The sequence below is a fragment of the Hypoxylon trugodes genome (assembly GCF_022578975.1).
Source record: "Hypoxylon trugodes strain CBS 135444 unplaced genomic scaffold F4822scaffold_1, whole genome shotgun sequence".
Taxonomy (NCBI): domain Eukaryota; kingdom Fungi; phylum Ascomycota; class Sordariomycetes; order Xylariales; family Hypoxylaceae; genus Hypoxylon; species Hypoxylon trugodes.
In genome coordinates this window covers 4573169-4592406 of record NW_026250016.1, presented here as the reverse complement: position 1 = coordinate 4592406, position 19238 = coordinate 4573169, and the positions used below count along the sequence as shown (strand labels likewise).

Sequence of the window (19238 nt, the reverse complement as noted above, 5' to 3'; positions counted from 1 at the left end):
CGTTCCAGGCGTAAGGATACACAAATGTTCGTCGGTAGCAACTCGCGTACCTACCTAGGTACTTAGGTAGGTGGCATCCGGTCTAGACAATACCTCATGCATAATGCAAAACACCGCGAGATGGAAAGGGTTGGGCTGATTCTTCCCGGGCACCATTCTAATACGAAATGCGGGGCTGGCGAGGCAGCGGGGGATGAAAAGAAATAATTATACACTTGAATTCGTGGGAGGGAACCGCGTATAGACCCAAAGTAAAGTGGTAGCCATAACAAGAACTAGAAAATGATAACGCAGGCGGTAACCGTGGAGCAATTACTTTCACGCTGCACTGTCCTGCAATTTTCCTTTCAAATCATTTTGACCACATGAGCCGAACCTCGAGTATATCGGTTGCATGGCTACTGTGGGGGCAGAGCAAAGCTTCGGCGGCCAATCGTCGCCAGGCACACCGCTTGACTTCTGGGGCCGGCATGTTTGACTAGCTGACTGGTTGTGGCGCCGCGCTGGTTTGACACGCGACCCGCACGCGTGCACGGGATGCTTCATGGCCGATATTAATTCTGCAGCTCAAAGAGAGGTATCCAACAAATTCATAGTATATCTAAGGAGACTAATGTGTTCCGTAGCTTGTTGATCCTCTCAATTAAGTCAGCCTCTCTAGTGTGGACGGCTTTGAATGTGAGTGACATTAAGTCATTGGCGCCATCGCTGGTAGTTACGAGTGATCGATCTAAGGCTTTTATGATACAGCCCATGCGCTGCAGGAGATGCCTAGCCAATTGAAGTACCAAGGTGATTTGGAGGGCGGAAGAATTTGGTAACGAAAAAGAGCCAACTTTCATGCTGGGCATTGAAACATAATCTTCCGGAGCTGTCGTTGTAGAGCGATCTAGGCAGGCTTGCATATTGCCAAAGATATCATCATACGTCTCAATAAGTCTTTGGTAGCAAGAGAGTACCAGTAGAAATGATGATTGGTCGAATGATGTCTCGGAGTGTTCTTCCCGGATGGGTGATGAGGTGGAGCTAATTGCTGTGTTCCCTGTGTTACGAGGATACAACTTATTCAGAGCCTCAATCAACTTTTGTGAGAGCCGAAACGTCCTATCAATGGCGAAATCTTTGTCCTTCCAGCTTAGGGGCTGCGTAGTAGATTTTGGAGGTTTAGGTATAGCCGAAGAGAGCGAGAATAACTCCACATTCAAATCGGAAAGTTCCCGGAAAATAGCTACAGGAAGATTGGATAGTTCTTCGGACTGTTCTTTTGGAGAGGCAGGCTGTTCTTCTGAGACATTACATTTCGGGTGTAACTGTTTATCCGTAGAGAGCATCTCCCACTCCTGGTTGAAGCGATCCTGCCAAGAGCTGAAAGAGCCTTGCTGCTGCAGCTGGGGAATAGAGTGTGGTGGTGAATTGTTAGACAAGGCAAGGGTTGGGGAGGATCCCGATGCTGAATCACCCACAGGGGGCGCTGGCCACAACGTCGAGCCTTGCTGAAAAGTATTGGTACTCAGGCCAAACTCCGAATTATCATGCACGAATGGGTGAAGTGCATCCACTAGCACCATAGTATCAGTGGAGTCTGGGGCGTTTGGGGCGTCTTCGGAACCGTGCAAAGGACTATCTAGGATACCAAATCGTAAGCCTCTCTTGCATCGTAATGAGGGGCTCCAGGTACAAACGGCCTTAGCTTTTGTGCAACGAACACAAGCACCACTAGACCCAGATCTCAAGCATCTTAACTTCTGTCCGTGACACCTATCACAAGCGGATCGTTGGATAGGATGTGGCATTTTGATTCCTGGATGGTACGGAATGTGGGAGCACTGTAAAGAAAGGGTTAAGTTAAGTTCTTCTTGAGGTGAAATTAGTCTATGGAGAAGTCCTAAACCAAGAGAATTAATTCAGATTATATAAGCGTCAGTGGAGCAAGCACGCCAATTTCTAGCTGTGATGATAACACAATCGCAAGCCAACTTGCTATGATGTCATCAACACTAAGGTCTGATGTTCTAATAACATCTTACCCATGATAAAGGCCTATCCTCGTACGGAGATAGCAATCCCATCAAGCAAGGCCGCTTATTAATTCACATTACTATATTCGGTAGTTCCGTGTTTGGATTCGGCGGTCTCCATAAATGTTCGGAAGTTAGTGGGTCCTTTCGGTAGTGAGCAAGCACCTTCCGCACTGCTGTTCCCGGATCTGTTCCCGGATAGCAATGATGAAATTCCATATGATAGTATTGACCTTTGAGGATGCCTTCGATCTTCCGATATACTTGGAATTACTATATGTGGAGATACCTGTCAGCCTTTGTATATTATAACCCTCTGTCCTGTTTACCTCTTTACAAATTGAAAGTATTGTGACAGTCACGCATGGCATTAGCGACCTCAAGATAAACCGTTCCGTACTAATCCGAAGCTCTAAAAGCTCATCCAGAGCGGTATCCATTCATACCTACCCGTAAACTCACATCGTAGGCGCTTTATTAAAGTTGCATATAAGATGAGTGGCAACGAGGAGCCAATTGCTCCGGCTATATCCAGCAGCAATGAGGCATTGCCAACTGCCGAACAGGTCAAGCCGAACCAGGAGAAAACGGAGACCAGTAATGAGAGACTGAGCCCTACAGCGACGTTCCTGCTCGTCCTATCCTTATGTGTGAGTGTATCCTCCATTCGACGAACTGGGTACCCTCCGCAACTAATCGTGTCGAAAGATCTCTACCTTCATTGCAGCTATAGAACAGGTAATAAATTCAGATCCCGAAAATATCCTTAAACGAGCACACGTAAACTTATTTCTCTTAAGACAATCGTCGCGACTGCGGTCCCGACTATCGCGAAGTCATTCCAAGCTACAGGACTCGACTATGCTTGGATTGGAACCGCCTACCTTCTCCCAGCGGCTGGTATGTAACCTACCGTCCCCCGTCCTGCTCTTGTTAACACATTTCTAACTTGTCTTGTAGCTGCTACTCCGCCGTGGGGCAAGATCAGCGACATTTTCGGTCGAAAGCCTATTCTTTTAGCTGCCATCGTCATCTTCTTCATCGGTTCACTTATCGGCGCGCTCGCAAACAACATCAATACACTAATTGCCGGCAGAGTGATACAGGGGACTGGTGGAGGTGGAATTTTAGGACTCTCCGCGACGGTTATCGGCGACGTCTTTAGTCCTCGGTGAGTTCATATGCCGTCAGCTTAGGGCATACAATCGAAGCTGACCATAGGCTAGAGAACGCAGCAAGTACTATGGTATACTTGGTGTGACTTGGGGACTTGCTTGCGGCCTGGGCCCTGTTGTCGGTGGCGCTTTCGCGGAGTTCGTTTCTTGGAGATGGTGTTTTTGGATTAATCGTACGTTCTGTAAGTTCCGCTTCGGAATGGAATTTGAACTAATCATGAAGTAGTCCCGATTGCTGGACTTGCTGGGATATTCGTATTCTTCTTTTTGGAGGTTGAGACTCCGAAAACTCCTATTATCGAAGGGTTGCTTGCCATGGATTGGCTTGGAACTATCACGATTGTCGGCGCGACGGTCATGTTCTTGCTAGGGTTAGGATATGGAGGCGTTGCTTATCCCTGGAATTCCGCGATTGTCGTATGCCTTCTCGTCTTTGGTGTGGTAACGCTGGGAGTATACGGACTCATTGAGTGGAAAGTGGCCAAATATCCCATCACTCCACTCAGGCTTTTCCGATCGACCTCCAATATCGCCGTATTTGGTATTGCGTACGCCCACGGCGCAATTTTTATTGCTCACCTATACTATCTTCCGCTTTACTTTCAGTCGGTCCTTGGCGCAAGCCCAATCCTGTCGGGTGTTTACCTGCTTCCAGTTGCGGTCACGCTGTGCGTCATGTCAAGCCTGACAGGAGTCTACATCAGCAAATCGGGAAGATATCGACCGCCAATCTACTTTGGCTCGGTTGTGATGATACTTGGTACTGACCTTTACATTAATCTTCAAGCCTACCCATCTTGGCCTCGCATCATCATCTACCAGATCATAGCGGGTATAGGCATTGGCCCTGTCTTCCAGGCTCCGATTGTCGCCGTATTTAGCTTAACGAAACCTGCAGATGTCGCAAGTGCTGCAGCGACATTCCTCTTCGTGCGCGATATCGCTACGGCGATGTCTATTGTATTTGGGGGTGTCATATTTCAGAATCACATGACAGCACAATCAGGAGAGATCATGGAAGCTCTGCCGTTTGACCTGGCTACACAGATAATTGGGCGTGAAGCATCTGGGGCTCTGAATATTATCCCGACTTTACCCGAAGACCAGAGAAAGGTAGTCGTCGAGGTATATAACGAGAGCTTGCGAGCCGAATGGATCTTTTACACTGCACTTGGCGGTGTAGGGTTGCTACTGAGTGTCCTGATTAGCAAGCAGGTGCTCTCCAAGGAACATAAGATCCATAAGACTGGTTTGGAGACACAAGAGGCGGCACGACTTGAGGAGAGACGGAAGAAAGAAGCAACTTCTGGAGCAGACATCTAATAAGCCAATACGTATGGATATAAGTAGTAAGATTGCATTCCTGTTAGATTAAATTATAACTTTTTAATTTGTAAACACAATACACTCTGGAAGTTGTTGATCCAAAGATAATTCACGATAGCGAGTTGCCTTTTGGCCTTAAACAGTGAAAGCCTAAGGCGTTATTAGCCCTGAAGATAGCGTACTAAGTATGGCAGAACAGTGGATCGCATCCAGTAAAAGCCCATGCAGCTAGGCTAAAGTAGGTGATGCCTCGGCTCAGCTTAGCTTCGTCGTCATCGTATCTTTCTCTTTTTATTACCTTTTTTTTCTCCTTCGTTTCCACATCCGAACTTCTCGACCACTCCCTTTGGCGTAGACTTCAGTAAAAGGGCTTAGATTGCTACTACGGTACCTTTCAAGATCGTGATTCCGTTCAATTCGACCAATTACTACTCGAATGCCACTTTTGTCGACGGACAGCACCATCCTCGCTAAGTGTACTAGCACAGTATTGTGTTACCTGCGGGCGGTTCCTCTTTGGGGAATCACCTTGATCATATTGCTTTTAGGCTTCCTCCGAACCAATCTTGTAGCACTATCTCCCGCCCGCAAACCCGCATCGTCGCAGATATCGAGTTCGAGGAAGCAGGTGGCTGGGTGAAGAAAGAACATGGCGTCTGCTGCTGGAAGTGGAAATAGGGTGTTGCGGATTGCTGGACCAGCACTCCTACCCGCAATAGCCTATGGCCTCTATAAGAGTAATACCCTGGGGATGCTGGAATCATTCTTCACAGGTCCGGGTAGGACGAGTCGGATCGTGGCATTGGTTGTGTTGGTAGTAAATTGGAAGAGCTTGCCTCTTGCTTGGACTGTATGACACCCCTTTGCGCATCCCCCCCTTTGAATAAGGGAGAATGAGTAGGCTAAGAGTGACTCCCATAGTTCCGTGTTTGGCACGCTATGATCTCCCACTTCGGATTCCGCCGTCTACATAAACATACCCCCGATAAGCTATTCCATCCGATTGTCACACCATCGCACGTTTCTCTGCTCGAAGTCGACTACAACATTCACAAGTCGAACTCTACCTATTTTGCCGATCTCGACGTGAGCCGTTCCCACCTAGTTTGCCATCTATTCGCGCGGGGCTGCGAAGCTCTCTCCAAAAATGCCTCTACACATCTCGTTATGGACCCTTCAAACCCCTCAAAACCCGCTAAGGGCAGGTTCGGCGTCATGCTCGGTGCTGTACACTGTAGTTTCAAGAAAGAGCTGCAGCCATACCAAAAGTACGATATGTGGAGTCGCGTGCTCAGCTGGGATCGGAAATGGCTGTACATCATAACGCATTTCGTCGAGAGAGGCGCCATCAAGCCAGACTCATGGGATGCAAGTAGTTTTAACGAGGGAAAGCCACAGGGCTGGGAGAAGAAGATCCACGCTACAGCTATTAGCAAATACGTATTCAAGATTGGCCGGTTAACAGTACACCCCGCGGTCCTTATTGAAGCCAGTGGCATGCTTCCCGAGCGACCCGGTGGTTGGGTAGCTGTGGAAGATGGAATGGCCCCGCCTTCTCATACTATTACTGGTGGTCCCATCCCGGAAGCCAAGTCTGAAGCTGAGTCTTCGGATTGGGATTGGAAACAAATGGAAGAAATGCGACAGAAGGGTCACGAGTTCGCTGCACACTTCGCAGCACTTGATGGTCTGCACAGCCAATTCGACGCCGGCAAGAGCGGGCCGTTAGCCAAATTCGGGATCGCATAAAATATCGATTTACAAAGCATATATCGACGTACCATCACCAAATAGACTTACAATCTCATAGACAGGTAGACAACATACTGGACGGGCACATTTGCAAAACACGGTTATAGAGGTAAACGGGTACCCTAGATTACGAAGTGTAAGGGTATCTCAATCAATTAATTTTTAGTCCTAATCAGGTATCCTGTGTTGTTCCACACATAACGCGAACTAGAGACTTCACGAAAGAATTTTTACCATCGACATTACACCAGACCCATCCCCTATAGAGCGAGAGCAGCCATAGCCGCAGCGAAACCGAGACCGGCAGCAGCCCGGTTGCCAGCACCGGGTGTCGCAGTCGGCGTTGCGGTGCCGACGATGTCGCCGACGGCGGAAGTAAGAGCAGCGCTAGCGCTCGATACGGCCGAAGTCGCGGCAGCACCACCAGCGTCTTCTGCGACAGCGGCGCAGATTTGGGCCGAGAGCTGGGTAGCCTCTGTTTTTTACGTGTTAGTCATCACGCGACTACGCTTATAGATCGGGTATAGAAAACGCGATTGGTTAGGAACGTACTGGTTAGGTCATCAACGGAGCACTCCGAAGACACACAGGTAATGGCCTGTGTGGTTAGGTCGTCCATCTTGCTGCATTGGCATTTGTTGTCGGTAGTCGAGCAGCCAATTGCTTGCGATGCCTTGTCTAGACATGGCTTCGCGCATGAGGGAATCTCCGAGATTAGTTGTTGCGCGCTCTGGGCGGCAACCGCGCCGGCAAAGAAAGCGATAGCGAAAGTCTTGAACTGCATTATGGAGGTATTGAGGTGTTTTGATTATATCTCAAGGAGTGTATTATGTCTGTTGTTTCGACCGGCGATGATGGTATATTAGAGTGGATGGTGTAGCTTCGTACGTACGAATGATGCAAACAAACGGGGAAAGAGGAGAATATAGATTCAGAACCACTGTGATAAAATGAGTGGTTTCAATGCTACGGCACTGCCCTTCTTCTTTATCTACATTTCCCTATTGATGAAGCATCCCGGCTCGCTTGTACATCAGTTGATGATACCCACCTCCGCAAGATCCTCTCGTAATTAACCTTAGTAGGCATCCTAGCGTATGAACCCAAGTCTAAGGATCGGCCGAGTCGTCTCTCATCGTGGCAGGGCTTGAGCGAAACCCTCGATGACGATGTGACATATGCAAGGTATATTTCCCCTAGTCTCATCTCAACCAATTCTTGGCCTATTTTGTTCTTGGGGGAGATGCTACGCGAGGGGCAGCGGAGGGGAGCTAGGAATAGGACGGTGTGATACTTGATACCTGTTGATATACAACCCATCCCGGGGGGATAGCCTAATACCGGCAGTTCATCTTTTTCTTACTATGTAAAGGAAGAATTAGAAACATCAATGTGACTGCGGCACGTTGTACAACTTCTGCAAGGGGAAAAGAAAAAAAAATTAATGAAAAGAAACCTATAGTCAGATATTAACCCTCCATTCAACCCCATGTATAGTCGCTAGGATTCCCTATCCTTATATGCATTAGCTCAGGGGTAACACCCAGGAGGGTATAGCGTTGTCCCAAATGACAGTGAAACCCTTGTAAATTTGAAACCTCAACTGGTATATCTTGCGGGGGTTCTAGAACTTGTCCCTGCGCAGAATCCTTAGCCGGAAATAGTGGGCGATGTTGTAAGCGAAGGCCTCAAATGAGAAAAAAAAATATTGGAGGAATAGTTCATAAAGTGTCTATTCTGACATCAGACAAAGGTCATACCCTTTTTTTTTTTTCTTCTCAGCATTTAATTTGAAACATTTATATGTAAAGAATGCATTTGTTTGCATTGTGACCAAGACGTAACATGCATGTGCATATGTTCCGCGATAGTGGAGAGCAGCCCGGGAAATAAGAGATCTTGGAATGTCAGCCCATTCGTTCGTCGGATACTAAATGGATAAGATATTCCATAAACTGAAATTTCTTTCTATACCAATTCATCTCAAGTGCAGCAATAGTTCCCTTTGGCTTTCCGATGTGTGTTATAGGCTTGTAATTAATAATATCTGCTTAACATGCACGAGTCAATTAAAGGAATGTTCCGTGGTCCGGAATGACAAGCCTAGTAGGGAATTATCACTACCCGTGTGACTTAGCTTTTCTATCGAACCAACACAATAATAACATAACATAATACACCTCATCGATATTAGGCCCGTAATTGATGAAATCCCTTCACAATTTTACCATCGCTAGATTTCAACTATAATTTTTCGATGCTCCGACTCAGATGGTAGTATCCGAGAGGGAAGGGATAGAAGCAATTCCTATAGTCGCAAATCCTAGCTCAGAGGTCTGAGAACGACCCAACAATTAGTATATTAGCGTAGGTAGTGGACCTTAGCAGATACTTCAACTTACTATCGAAGAAAATATACCAACGATGATCCCGCTTTCTGGCTTGAGATCCTCATGTGTGTACTCGTCTCCCCAATTCTGCATCATACGAGGGGGAAATGGATATGATCGACCGTGGTTAGTATGGACCTCCATTATCATCAGTGAGGGACTTAAAGACCTCTTTTTTTTGGCAGTTACCGTGGGTAATTACCTTTATGTCAACTAGAGTATCAGTCATACTCTCATAGGTGGTGCTCAATCGACTAATACGTTCCCCTTCATCGGACCTCAGGGTGACATGACATACCCCCACGTCCTCGTCTGTATCGGGAACCCTCCCAAGAATAATCGAGGACTTGCCGTTGACAGGGCGGCTAAAAGAGAATTCGATAGCCTCAATACCGGTGCCATCTGAAGGGAGTGTATCCCAATATGTTGTATAGTAAACCGAAAATCCACTTAGGCAAGGCAGTTGGCTTCCATCTACGCCCCCAAAAAGTGCAAGTGAATATGGTATTTTGTTCTCCTGGAGCGAAAGCGGCAGCTGATGACGGCCAGAGAGAGAAAGTTCCCCGGGTGGTATTTCCCCATACCACAAAGAACCTTCCCGTAACCTCGATGATTGATCTGGGAATTCAGGGCAAGGACTTCGTGGCCAGTCTTCGATATAGAATATAGCGATAGAAACTAACTTCAAGGCCTAGAGTTGCCCGTTAGTTCGTGATTATACCGTACTAACCAATAGAGAGCATAACCTACATCGAATCCACCCTTCAAGTTCCAGGTTCGCGTTTGGGCTGGGGACGTAAGTGTTAATACTTGCTGAGACGTGTCGCGCCATTCTCCAACCCAGTTCGAAGGCTCGCCCGTTTGCGAGAGAATCCGAAGACCACGTATCCCCTTGAAATCGAAGGCTACATGGAAACCACATAGGGCCTCTAAGTTTTGATCTGTCTCCCAAGTAACCTCAATTTCTTTGTCCAAACTACAAAACCCAAGAAGGTAGCCGGTGTCATTGTCGCCAGCGAATCGCAAGCCAGAGATATAGATCTTACTGTTAATTCCCACGGTGGAGATGAAAATGCGTTTGATAATGTCGGGGAGGGTTGTCACTCGCTCATATAACGATCTCGATCTTCGATAAAAATATTCAGTTGGAGGAGATAGATATGGGCTGGCTACACGCCATCCGAAATTGTGGCGTGCACCATCGGGTTCAAACATAGTGCACTGTGGTGTCCCGTAACAAGGACCGACGCTCAGCCTTCGATCTATAAGCTCACGAAGGCGACATGCTAAGCCCCATACTATTTTTCTATTAGTCAAACTAGGAAGTGCCGATAAATCCTTGATACGTTCATAGAGTTGTCGCCAGCCTCCATTGGATATCTGCAATGTGTTCACCTCGAAGATATGCTCAAATTCTCTTCCTTGCCAAAAACGGGAGCGCCAGAATGAATCTGGGAGGACCAGAGTAGCGTATACGGGTGAAGCCAACCTAAGGTTTAGCACATCTCTCGAGTCTGTCGGAATGAGGATCATATGCAGAATCTCGACCGGCAACCTAATAAAAGGATCGCCTTCATGTCGACATACAAGAGAGACCTTGGTGAGAACCTTCCTGTTTCTCGAAGGTTCGCATACAATTTCGCTAGTAAACAATTGACGTAGTGTAGGGATATGAAATGGGCTGTCGGTGTATATATCCAGGATCCCATCAGTCGAAGGCTCGGATACCGTGTGCCCCTCGCCGGGATAGAGTTAGCTAACGCCCTCGAGATCCTCCCAGTTGCCTCCATAGTCATGGCCCCAATCTAGAAGGTCACGCTTATATGGCTGAGATCTCCAAAGGTCAAATATGACCTTGAGGTCAAGCCGGGTCCCAGAGACCGCGCATGCGGCAGAGAGCATTTCCCAGCAGTCAGGGTGAAAAGGGAATCCCCACGTTGCGCTCGGTGGAGAATAGTCGTGTCGGCCAACTCCATGAAACCTGGTTTTCATTAGATCTATACTATATCGAGCCGCTCCCGGATTCGGATGAAGAGCTAGAATATCTGCATCACTCGAACTATCAAGAGGGATTTGGTCTACCATGAACCAACCATTGGCCCGGCGCGGTCCTGTTCTGGTATCCTTGATGCGGGCAGTTCCCCAGTCGTCTAAGAGCGTATACACTGCATGAGAGGTATGTGTAAGTTGAGTATACCGACGAAGATGACGTAGTAATACGTACGAGCTTGAAATCCACGGGTCCAAAGCTCGATAGGATCACCGCATAGAACACATGCTGTCTCTATCGTCATTTTTAGAGCGATCCTTGCGCGATGCCTATATTGACGTACTGATAAATAGTACTGAAGCTTATCAATAGATTGAGGAATTCTGAGGCATATAAGGTTGTTTGTACCTAAAGATCGAGGTAAATCTAGGTGCCTAGAGAGATGTAAACACTCTGAGACACGCCACACGGAGACCTACATATATACTATTCGGATATGCTATAATACGACACGTTAATCGACGCGTATGTAAATATTGTCTTGTTTTTTTTTCCCCGGACATTGTTCCTTAACTAGCTAGGTAGAGTTGCCTCTATCTTAGGGGCTTGTACCAGATAGTTGTCGTTCTTTCTAGGTGTAAGTATCATACGGGACACGATACATAAAGTTCCTTAGCGACAATGCTTAAGTGAAGGGAGGGCTACGTCTTCAGTAGTCGCGAGGAGTTTTGGTGCGAAGTGCCTTCGTTTGGTAATATTCGCTAATATAACTTCTGATCGTCAGCTCTGTATTTAACTACTTAGTTACTAGGACAGAGCAGGTTTTCCACCACAAGGATAAGGCGCTTGTCTTTTGGGAACTCTAGAATACCTGGGTAGGTAAAAGCTGGGCGGGCATTATAGTGAGGAAGAGGAGGAGGGCGAAAAGGGGTAGCACAAACTGTTATTGCTGCATAATAGCATTTTAATATATATATCAATAGATAAATGACTTTCATATATACATATTGAGTTGTTCGCTTATCGATAAAACAAGTGATGTACCTTTTTTCTACAATTTGTTGAGCTGTCGCGTTTAAAATCTTTCTTTTTTTCCCTCCTTTTCCGTTTTAATGGAGCAAGCATGTTGTCATCGCAATGGGTGTGTCGTCGCTGTTTAAATGCATTGGCTCAGCCTCGGAGTCGCCAGTTTTTACGATTAGCTAGCACAGGTACGCACACGTTCGATTTCTATTATTATGATATAATGATCTATGGAGGAGTCCTTGATAGTTCTTTAATAGCTGACAAAATACTTATTTTAATATTATAAGATACACATAAAAACTTACCACCTGTCCTCCTCCAACGTGCACGAAACATCACTGCCGAACATGACAAACTTGCAAGCGCACTCGCGAGCGACTTCGACTCCGGAATCGCCAAGCGAGCTGGCGAGCTATCCCGCGTAGCCAACGCCCTAAAAGAATGGGAAGCCGCCCAGTCCTCCATAGCAGAGCTTACAGACCTTCTACAATCGCAAGACGTTGAATTGCGCCAATTAGCTAAAGATGAGCTTTCGACGACCAACGCTAAGCTCGGCACCCTCGCTACCGCCCTATCAGCCTCGTTAACCCCGCGCGACCCCTTCGCCGACATGCCCTGCCTACTCGAAGTACGACCTGGTCCTGGTGGTATGGAAGGACGATACTTTGCCGATGCTGTATTTCGCATGTATCGACAGTATTGCTCGCGCAAGGGCATACGTGTTAATGTGCTGAAATACGAGACGGTCGACGGTGGGGACACCTCGATAGGCGGGTCGAGCGAGTCACCCTTACAAGAAGCAGTACTCGAAGTTCTAGATACGGGCGCATACGATCAATTCCGCGGTGAGGCGGGCATGCATCGAGTGCAGCGCGTACCATCGACAGAGACGAGCGGGCGAACACATACCAGTGCGGTAGCAGTCTGGGTCTTACCTTCGTTCCCCGAAAACGAGAATGATATGCCGAACGAACAAAGCTTCAACGATCCGAATAGCATATTCTACGTCGATCCACGGGAAGTTAAAGAGGAGAAGATGCGAGCAAGTGGAGCTGGCGGACAACACGTTAATAAGACGGAGAGCGCGATCCGACTTACACACGAGCCGACGGGTATCGCAGTTTCGATGCAGGACTCGCGGTCGCAACATCGAAACCGACAAGCGGCGTGGACATTGCTACGATCGCGAATCGGACAACGAAGGCGCGAAGAGCGAGAAGAAGAGGCCTGGGCCCTACGGAACAGTGTACTAAGCAAAGACAAGATTACGCGCGGCAACAAAATACGCACCTACAATTACAGCCAAGACCGGTGTACCGATCATCGCAGCGGTCTTGACGTGCATAACTTGCCAGATGTCCTCGAAGGTGGCGAGACTCTGGACAAAGTCATGGAGAGCGCGAAGGATTGGCTTATTCAGCGGGAAATTGAACAGTTGATTGCAGAAGAGGAGGAAACTAGTAAGGCGCCGATAGGAAAGGCGGCGAAGAAAGGAAAGAGATAAGTCATCTCTCCTTTTTACGTATTTAATCTTGTCTATATGCCGCGGAGCTTTCGTATGAAGAGCGTTCTACGAATTATCTAGAGTAGAAATTACTTATGTACATACGTTACACATATACTAAGACGTACAAAATACCCGAAAAATGATATACGATTAGAATTGATCATCTCGCCGTCGTTGCTTTCAAATCATAGAATATGCGCCTCGGTTGCGAATTTTATCGTCATCTCGGAGTTAATAAAACTTGAAGCTGTCGTATAACATGACAATTTGCTTTTTTTTTTATCGGGCGGGAAAAATAACCCACGGGGAGTTTCTCACATCACCATTGCCTTGATTTTTAATTCTTTGCAACACTATCTGAGCAGAATTACGCTCAAAACTACACCGATCATGTCTATTTTGTCATCAAGATCATGACAATTGCCTACTAGATAGATGCCTAGCTACGTACTGATAACGTAATTCCATCTCGAATCGGTCATTTCCCTCTTCTAAAAGCCGGCGTGAGCCGTTACGATCCGGATGCGACCGTCTTTCGTCACATCATCATGGTTATACCACTCGGTCTATAAAGCCGGAAACACGCCGATCGATCTCGTATCTATGCTTCTCTGCCCAGGCTTAAATATGATGCCATCCGGACTACTTACCCGCGTTGGGAATCTTCTCGAGTCTAGCTATCATTCAGGGCTGCCTTTCGTGGTAAAAGCTCCCCACCATAGCTGAAGAAGATCAGCCCCATCACAGGTGGCCAACAATCTGCAGAAGCTCGCTCGTGTTAACGAACCCTGTACCGCACGAGTCAAACGGCAAGAATATGCCGTAGGACGAAGGGCTAACCGGTAACGATACACCAATTCGAACTAGCACAAGAATTTATCGAGAAGCTCGCTGACGGATGGTACCTGATCAGCTTCCTAAAGCGGCAGGTGAGCGACACCGCCCCCAATCGCTACAGAACGGGGAGTCCCGTTGCAGACGGTCTCTCGTCGTTGGTTCCCCGCAGATAAGTCACCACTTACATATTGAGTCTTCAACGCGAGACATACATAATATTGTAGCATTGATGACGAGGTTGGGGGTGGGGTTTGGAGAAGCTGGAGTTTTCCAATCTGTGTTTGCATTGTGCCTATTTTGAAATTTTCTTCTTTTTCTTCTTCATCGTCTTCTCCCTTACGTTTTGTAACAGGCAATCATCCATTTTCTGCTTGACTTCTTATCATTGATGGGACTAAACGAATGGACGAATGATATGACAGAATATTAAGTTAAGGATCTTCGCTATATCCGGCCTGATCGTCAGCTCCTGAGCGGCACGGCCACTATCCGTATATTTTTCCCTCATACCTTTTTTTTGTCTTTCTCGCCTACCTAAGTAGCACATGGGTGAATTGTGCTCTGTGCTCAGTGCTCATGTAGTATCAATGGGACGTGGGGTGATAGCAGGGCTGTTTTGCGACAGGTTCCCTGTCCAGGCAACTGGAAGGACGATGACGAATAATATGTAAATACAGAACGGTTTTTTTAGGTACCACCTCGCTTGCTATAGGTCATAGTTATTTATGCATAATAACCTAGATTTGATAGCCTAGGCTGCCTAGACAGCCCGGACAGCCCACCAAGGTATACCAGAACGAGATGTTGTGATGAAATCCCGGCAAGTGTTGTCGATCCACAACGAATCCAGGTCGCTCCCCAGCCGCAACCCGGAATTGGAAACTCATCTTCAGTTCCATTCCTCAACTACTTTTTAATCCACCTGATTTTCTTCTCCATCTTAAACTTCCTTAACCCTCCTCGTTCGTCGCCCTGTCTTTGCCCAGAGTCTCGGCGCATGATAGGTTTCCTAGGCTTTGAATAGGTCTAGAAAAAAGAATCACTAGTTCTATTTAGGTCGTAAGACTTCGAGATTCAGGTACCGTATCCTTTATTTACACCAGGGACTTGGCATTTCTCCATCCGCTCCCGTTCCCGCGGTCTAGTACAGGATGCATTGGCCGAGTTTCGCATCCGGCCTTTTGTTGTCGGCGGCCGCCACAGTAGAGGCGCGCCGAAGCCTTCAGCACGTGGGCAAGAAGGATATCAACCAGAGGTCCTCCGTCTCGGATCAGAACAACTACTTGGCGCATTACCTAGCCACGCGACAGGTACCGGCACCTAAGTTTGCCAACGACAACACTACCAGTATGTTTTAATATTTTTAGTCTCTGTCTATTCCATTGTATCACGGGGAATAAATGACTAATTGATTCAATAATAGAGTTCGCTGTCAATGGCACAGGTCTTCCTGACGTCGACTTCGATGTCGGCGAGTCCTACTCTGGATACCTGCCTATCAGCGATGACCCTAACGACACCAACGAGTTGTTCTTCTGGTTCTTCCCTTCGTCCACACCCAACAACACCGAGAAGGAGATTCTCCTATGGTTGAACGGTGGTGTAAGTTATAATTCTCTTCCTTCATTTAACCTACACTTAGCTAACAATACTGAATAGCCTGGTTGCTCTTCCCTCGAAGGTCTAATCCAAGAGAACGGCCCGTTCATTTGGCAAGACGGTACCCTCAAGCCGGTTCCCAACCCATGGGCCTGGAACCGGCTCACCAACGTAGTCTGGGTGGAGCAACCCATCGGCACCGGTTTCTCGCGTGGTAAAGTCACAGCTCGCAGCGAAGAAGATGTCGCCGCGCAGTTTCTCGGTTTCTGGAAGAACTTCATCGACACCTTCTCCTTGCAAGGGTACAAGGTGTACATCTCCGGTGAATCCTATGCTGGTGCTTACTGCCCGTACATCGCGTCCGCCATGTTGGATAAGAATGACACTACATACTACAACGTCTCGGGTATGATCATCTACGACCCGGTTCTCGGTGACGATGTCGTCCAAGAATCCGCCACTACAGTGCCGTTCGTCGACTACCACAAGAACGTCATGACCTTCAATGATTCCTTCAGCAGCTACATCCACGGTCTGCACGACTCCTGTGGCTTCGCCGACTTCAACGCCAAATACCTAACCTACCCACCTCCCGGCCCACAGCCCGCGGGCTACTCCTCCAGCGTGAGCCAAGAGTGCCAAAACCTATGGGGCGTGATCCTAAACGAAGCATTCAGCATCAACCCCTGCTTCAACGTATACCAAGTCGCCGTAACCTGCCCTCTCCTATGGGACATCCTCGGATTCCCTGGATCTATCGAGTACCTCCCCGAAGGCGGACAAATCTACTTCGACCGTGAAGAAGTCAAGAAGGCAATCCACGCCGACACCGCAACAAAATGGGCAGAATGCTCCGCGGGCAACGTATTCGTCGGGGGCGACCGCTCAGACCCCTCATCCTGGCGTGTCCTCCCACACGTCATCGACGCAACCAAGAACGTAATCATCGGGCACGGATCTTTGGACATGATTCTCCTCCCCAACGGCACGCTCCTCACAATCCAAAACACAACCTGGGGCGGACAACTCGGTTTCCAATCACCTCCCGTCGAACCTTTCTTCGTACCCTTCCACACCCTAAGCACAGGCGATGAAATCCAAACCGAGACCGACCCCACCAAACTCGGCACCATAGCCGGCGCCGGCGTCCTCGGGACCGCACACACCGAACGCGGACTCACATACGTAAGCGTCGATCTCTCGGGGCACATGATCCCACAATTCGCGCCGTCGGCCGCATTCCGACAACTCGAGTTTTTACTCGGACGCGTGGACAGTCTAAGTTCCGTACAACCCTTTACCACGGAACCAAACTACCCGCAACCACCCGCTTCCACACTAGGAAACGGTACCGGTCCCGCGACTACGAGTTCCAAGGAGGAGGCCGCGGGTGTTGGGAATGTGGAGGCTAGTGCGGATAAGAAGAACGCGGCGCCTAGTTTAGTAGGGTCGGGTGTTATGGCTGCTGTTGCGGCTTTGGGGTTAGCTGTTTTGATGAATTTGTAGTTTGCTGATGAAGGATGATGAATTAATGATTCGATGCTTTTGTAGCTAGAGGTATAAAGTTGAAAATAAAAGAATTGTACATTATCTGAATGCTCCCAATGTTGAATATGTTTAGTAATTGCTCCGATTGTAGCATTTTTGCATTTTCACAACGGCTCCGAAGTGATAACCTTTACCTGTCTTTGTTCTGGTATGGGTAGTACGACTACTCATGCTTGCCTGTGTAAGAGTGCACCTAGACGAATCGCGATATCTGGTGGTATGGATGTAAAAAGCACGATATTCGAATTTAAGAATCATTAGGCGTATACGTCATCCAGTCTTACACAAGAAAGCCCATACAAATTGTTTTAAACATTCATATTTGATACATGAGGGGAGTAGAAAAGCGAAGTACACCTAACCCTACCCAAAACAGGTGATATCATGAGCGTCTTTTCGGATCGCAAAGTCAGCCTGCCTCCCTCCCCTCCTCATCCTAGCTCATTGTTTCCTCTGGTATGTTCACAGCTCAAGGTCATGTTTCGTAATCAAGTCCGAGGCCATTCCTCCCATCGTTTTGCTTCCACTCCAGCGAAGTCCCCAACGCCTTGCTAATTTTAAAAATGTCATATACGGATATACAGGTTTTTGTTGTAACATGGTATCTCATAAGGAAAGAAAGGTTGTGACATGGTGGTCACTGCTCGAAAACACTCTTTCCCTCGCGCCGCCTTAGTTCCCTGAGTACAGCAACGACTCCATTGTTTCGTAGCCGCTCTAGGACAATGCGCATTCCATCCCTTGATTTAATGAGTTGGTCATCGGTTTTGTTAGAAGCTATGGATTCGATGCTGCTTTGGATTCGCTTCGCACCCCATCCCGAAATCCATTCACCGAATCGTCGCGGACTAGTTTCTTCAGTATCAGTAACTTCAGCCGCTGCCTTGTCTTGTTTCCTGGCTCCTAGGGTAGATCGGTAGGAGAAAGTCGTTGTAACGAAGGTATTCGGAGATAACGGTCGGGGACCGTTGGTACCGAGAGAATTTGCGACTCCTGCAGGGTTTGAATATGGGGCCGGTGTAGCTTGGTCGGGAGAGGTGGTTGAGTAGTGTTGCTGCTCAACTACACTCAGAACACCTGTGTAATTGAGATTTCGGCTTTCCGTCTTCATCCAGCCTTCCTTGATATCCACGATACTAGTCTCTAGAACGTAACTGGACTTGTCGCCACCTCCACCGGTAACACTAGTGGGTAATAGCTTGACAACAGCAGACGGCAATCGGGTTTTCTTCATATGAATGCGTGTCATATGTAGACGACCGGTGGCGGGGTCGACATGCGACGAAATGGTATCGGTAGAAAGGACATGGCTCGAGAAGGGATTGAGCTGAGGGGAGTAGTATCGGAGGAAAAAGGCGAGAGTAACAGTAGGAAATGGGTGAGAGTAGGCGTGGTTGGTCGTGTGTGTGAGGACCATTTTGGTATCGGGTGGCGAGATCGCGTGGGCTTCGTTATAGGTGAATTGTTCGTTCGGATATCGTAGAATTGAGGGGAGCGAAAAAGCGGAGTAGAATGTTGAAAGTAGCTGTGTTGAAAGGGTTTCGTCGGACTTGAATATTAGACGTCCCTGTGTTCAATATGTCTATATAGACATGAGGCCGGTTCCTTGGTGGTTTCGATTGAGTAACGAAGCGGTGCGAAAGTGTCGATTTTCCTCTTTTTTTTTTAACACTTTGTCTTCTTCCACCCTTCGATATGGGTATAGCCTTTCAATCGAGGCGGAATGAATTGAAATTTAAACACTCATTTGCAATGTGGAATTACAAGAGTATTTAAATTAGGATATAAAGAAAAGGAGAAGAAGGAAGAGGAAGAAGAGGAGGTGGTGGTGTTGGTGGTATTGGAGAGAGGGGGCAGGGGTAAGAAGAGAAAGTGGTGGTAGTTGTGGTAGTGGTGGTAGTGGTGATGCCAGGTGATATGATGTATTTGCTGTGTGCGACGGCTGCTGACGGTTGTGATCGAACGAGTCAAATAAAAAAAGTCGCCAGAGAACATTCGACCACCAACCAATCCCGCCTCCGACAACCCCGACAGTTAGTGCTAATCCACTATTCTACTATTGGAAAACTC

At 47.7% G+C, this 19238-nt stretch overlaps 8 protein-coding genes across 8 annotated transcripts; 4 read left to right on the top strand and 4 right to left on the bottom strand.

Moving 5' to 3' along the window:
- Positions 1–590: 590 nt before the first annotated feature.
- Positions 591–2049, bottom strand: F4822DRAFT_439954 (uncharacterized protein; the record flags this gene model as incomplete). Its single annotated transcript, XM_051462689.1, has 1 exon — positions 591–2049. Exon 1 carries the CDS (start codon positions 1791–1793, stop codon positions 591–593), a length of 1203 nt encoding a protein of 400 aa, XP_051320152.1. The 5' UTR covers positions 1794–2049.
- A 463-nt stretch (positions 2050–2512) lies between these two features.
- F4822DRAFT_439952 (MFS general substrate transporter) lies at positions 2513–4814 on the top strand (the record flags this gene model as incomplete). The annotated part of the gene is made up of 6 exons (XM_051462688.1): positions 2513–2668; positions 2727–2756; positions 2819–2918; positions 2979–3189; positions 3245–3366; positions 3420–4814. 6 exons carry the CDS (start codon positions 2513–2515, stop codon positions 4514–4516), a joined length of 1716 nt encoding a protein of 571 aa, XP_051320151.1. The 3' UTR covers positions 4517–4814.
- Positions 4815–5076: 262 nt separating this feature from the next.
- F4822DRAFT_46088 (capsule polysaccharide biosynthesis protein) lies at positions 5077–6551 on the top strand. Its single transcript, XM_051463515.1, has 3 exons — positions 5077–5369; positions 5441–6380; positions 6448–6551. The coding sequence occupies exons 1-2, from the start codon at positions 5169–5171 to the stop codon at positions 6266–6268; spliced, it is 1029 nt and encodes a 342-aa protein (XP_051320150.1). The 5' UTR covers positions 5077–5168; the 3' UTR covers positions 6269–6380; positions 6448–6551.
- On the bottom strand, positions 6532–7055 carry F4822DRAFT_424854 (uncharacterized protein; the record flags this gene model as incomplete). The annotated part of the gene is made up of 2 exons (XM_051460228.1): positions 6532–6746; positions 6824–7055. The coding sequence occupies 2 exons, from the start codon at positions 7053–7055 to the stop codon at positions 6532–6534; spliced, it is 447 nt and encodes a 148-aa protein (XP_051320149.1).
- A 1415-nt stretch (positions 7056–8470) lies between these two features.
- On the bottom strand, positions 8471–10955 carry F4822DRAFT_439950 (uncharacterized protein; the record flags this gene model as incomplete). Its single annotated transcript, XM_051462687.1, has 6 exons — positions 8471–8607; positions 8674–8799; positions 8864–9352; positions 9412–10398; positions 10423–10826; positions 10886–10955. The coding sequence occupies 6 exons, from the start codon at positions 10953–10955 to the stop codon at positions 8539–8541; spliced, it is 2145 nt and encodes a 714-aa protein (XP_051320148.1). The 3' UTR covers positions 8471–8538.
- Positions 10956–11723: 768 nt separating this feature from the next.
- On the top strand, positions 11724–13527 carry F4822DRAFT_388001 (release factor). Its single transcript, XM_051456848.1, has 2 exons — positions 11724–11862; positions 11965–13527. Exons 1-2 carry the CDS (start codon positions 11775–11777, stop codon positions 13179–13181), a joined length of 1305 nt encoding a protein of 434 aa, XP_051320147.1. The 5' UTR covers positions 11724–11774; the 3' UTR covers positions 13182–13527.
- A 1645-nt stretch (positions 13528–15172) lies between these two features.
- Positions 15173–17126, top strand: F4822DRAFT_424851 (alpha/beta-hydrolase; the record flags this gene model as incomplete). Its single annotated transcript, XM_051460227.1, has 3 exons — positions 15173–15368; positions 15445–15623; positions 15681–17126. The coding sequence occupies 3 exons, from the start codon at positions 15173–15175 to the stop codon at positions 17124–17126; spliced, it is 1821 nt and encodes a 606-aa protein (XP_051320146.1).
- Positions 17127–17376: 250 nt separating this feature from the next.
- On the bottom strand, positions 17377–19165 carry F4822DRAFT_387999 (MSF1-domain-containing protein). Its single transcript, XM_051456847.1, has one exon. The coding sequence runs from the start codon at positions 18583–18585 to the stop codon at positions 17806–17808; it is 780 nt and encodes a 259-aa protein (XP_051320145.1). The 5' UTR covers positions 18586–19165; the 3' UTR covers positions 17377–17805.
- Positions 19166–19238: the final 73 nt, after the last annotated feature.

Bases quoted from the DNA above. Each gene is read 5' to 3' on its own strand.
- F4822DRAFT_388001 (XM_051456848.1), top strand. From the start codon at position 11,775: ATGTTGTCATCGCAATGGGTGTGTCGTCGCTGTTTAAATGCATTGGCT. The intron at 11,863-11,964 runs GTACGCACACGT...TAATATTATAAG, and splicing joins TTTACGATTAGCTAGCACAG to ATACACATAAAAACTTACCA.
- F4822DRAFT_46088 (XM_051463515.1), top strand. From the start codon at position 5,169: ATGGCGTCTGCTGCTGGAAGTGGAAATAGGGTGTTGCGGATTGCTGGA. The intron at 5,370-5,440 runs GTATGACACCCC...TGACTCCCATAG, and splicing joins GCTTGCCTCTTGCTTGGACT to TTCCGTGTTTGGCACGCTAT.
- F4822DRAFT_387999 (XM_051456847.1), bottom strand. From the start codon at position 18,585: ATGGTCCTCACACACACGACCAACCACGCCTACTCTCACCCATTTCCT.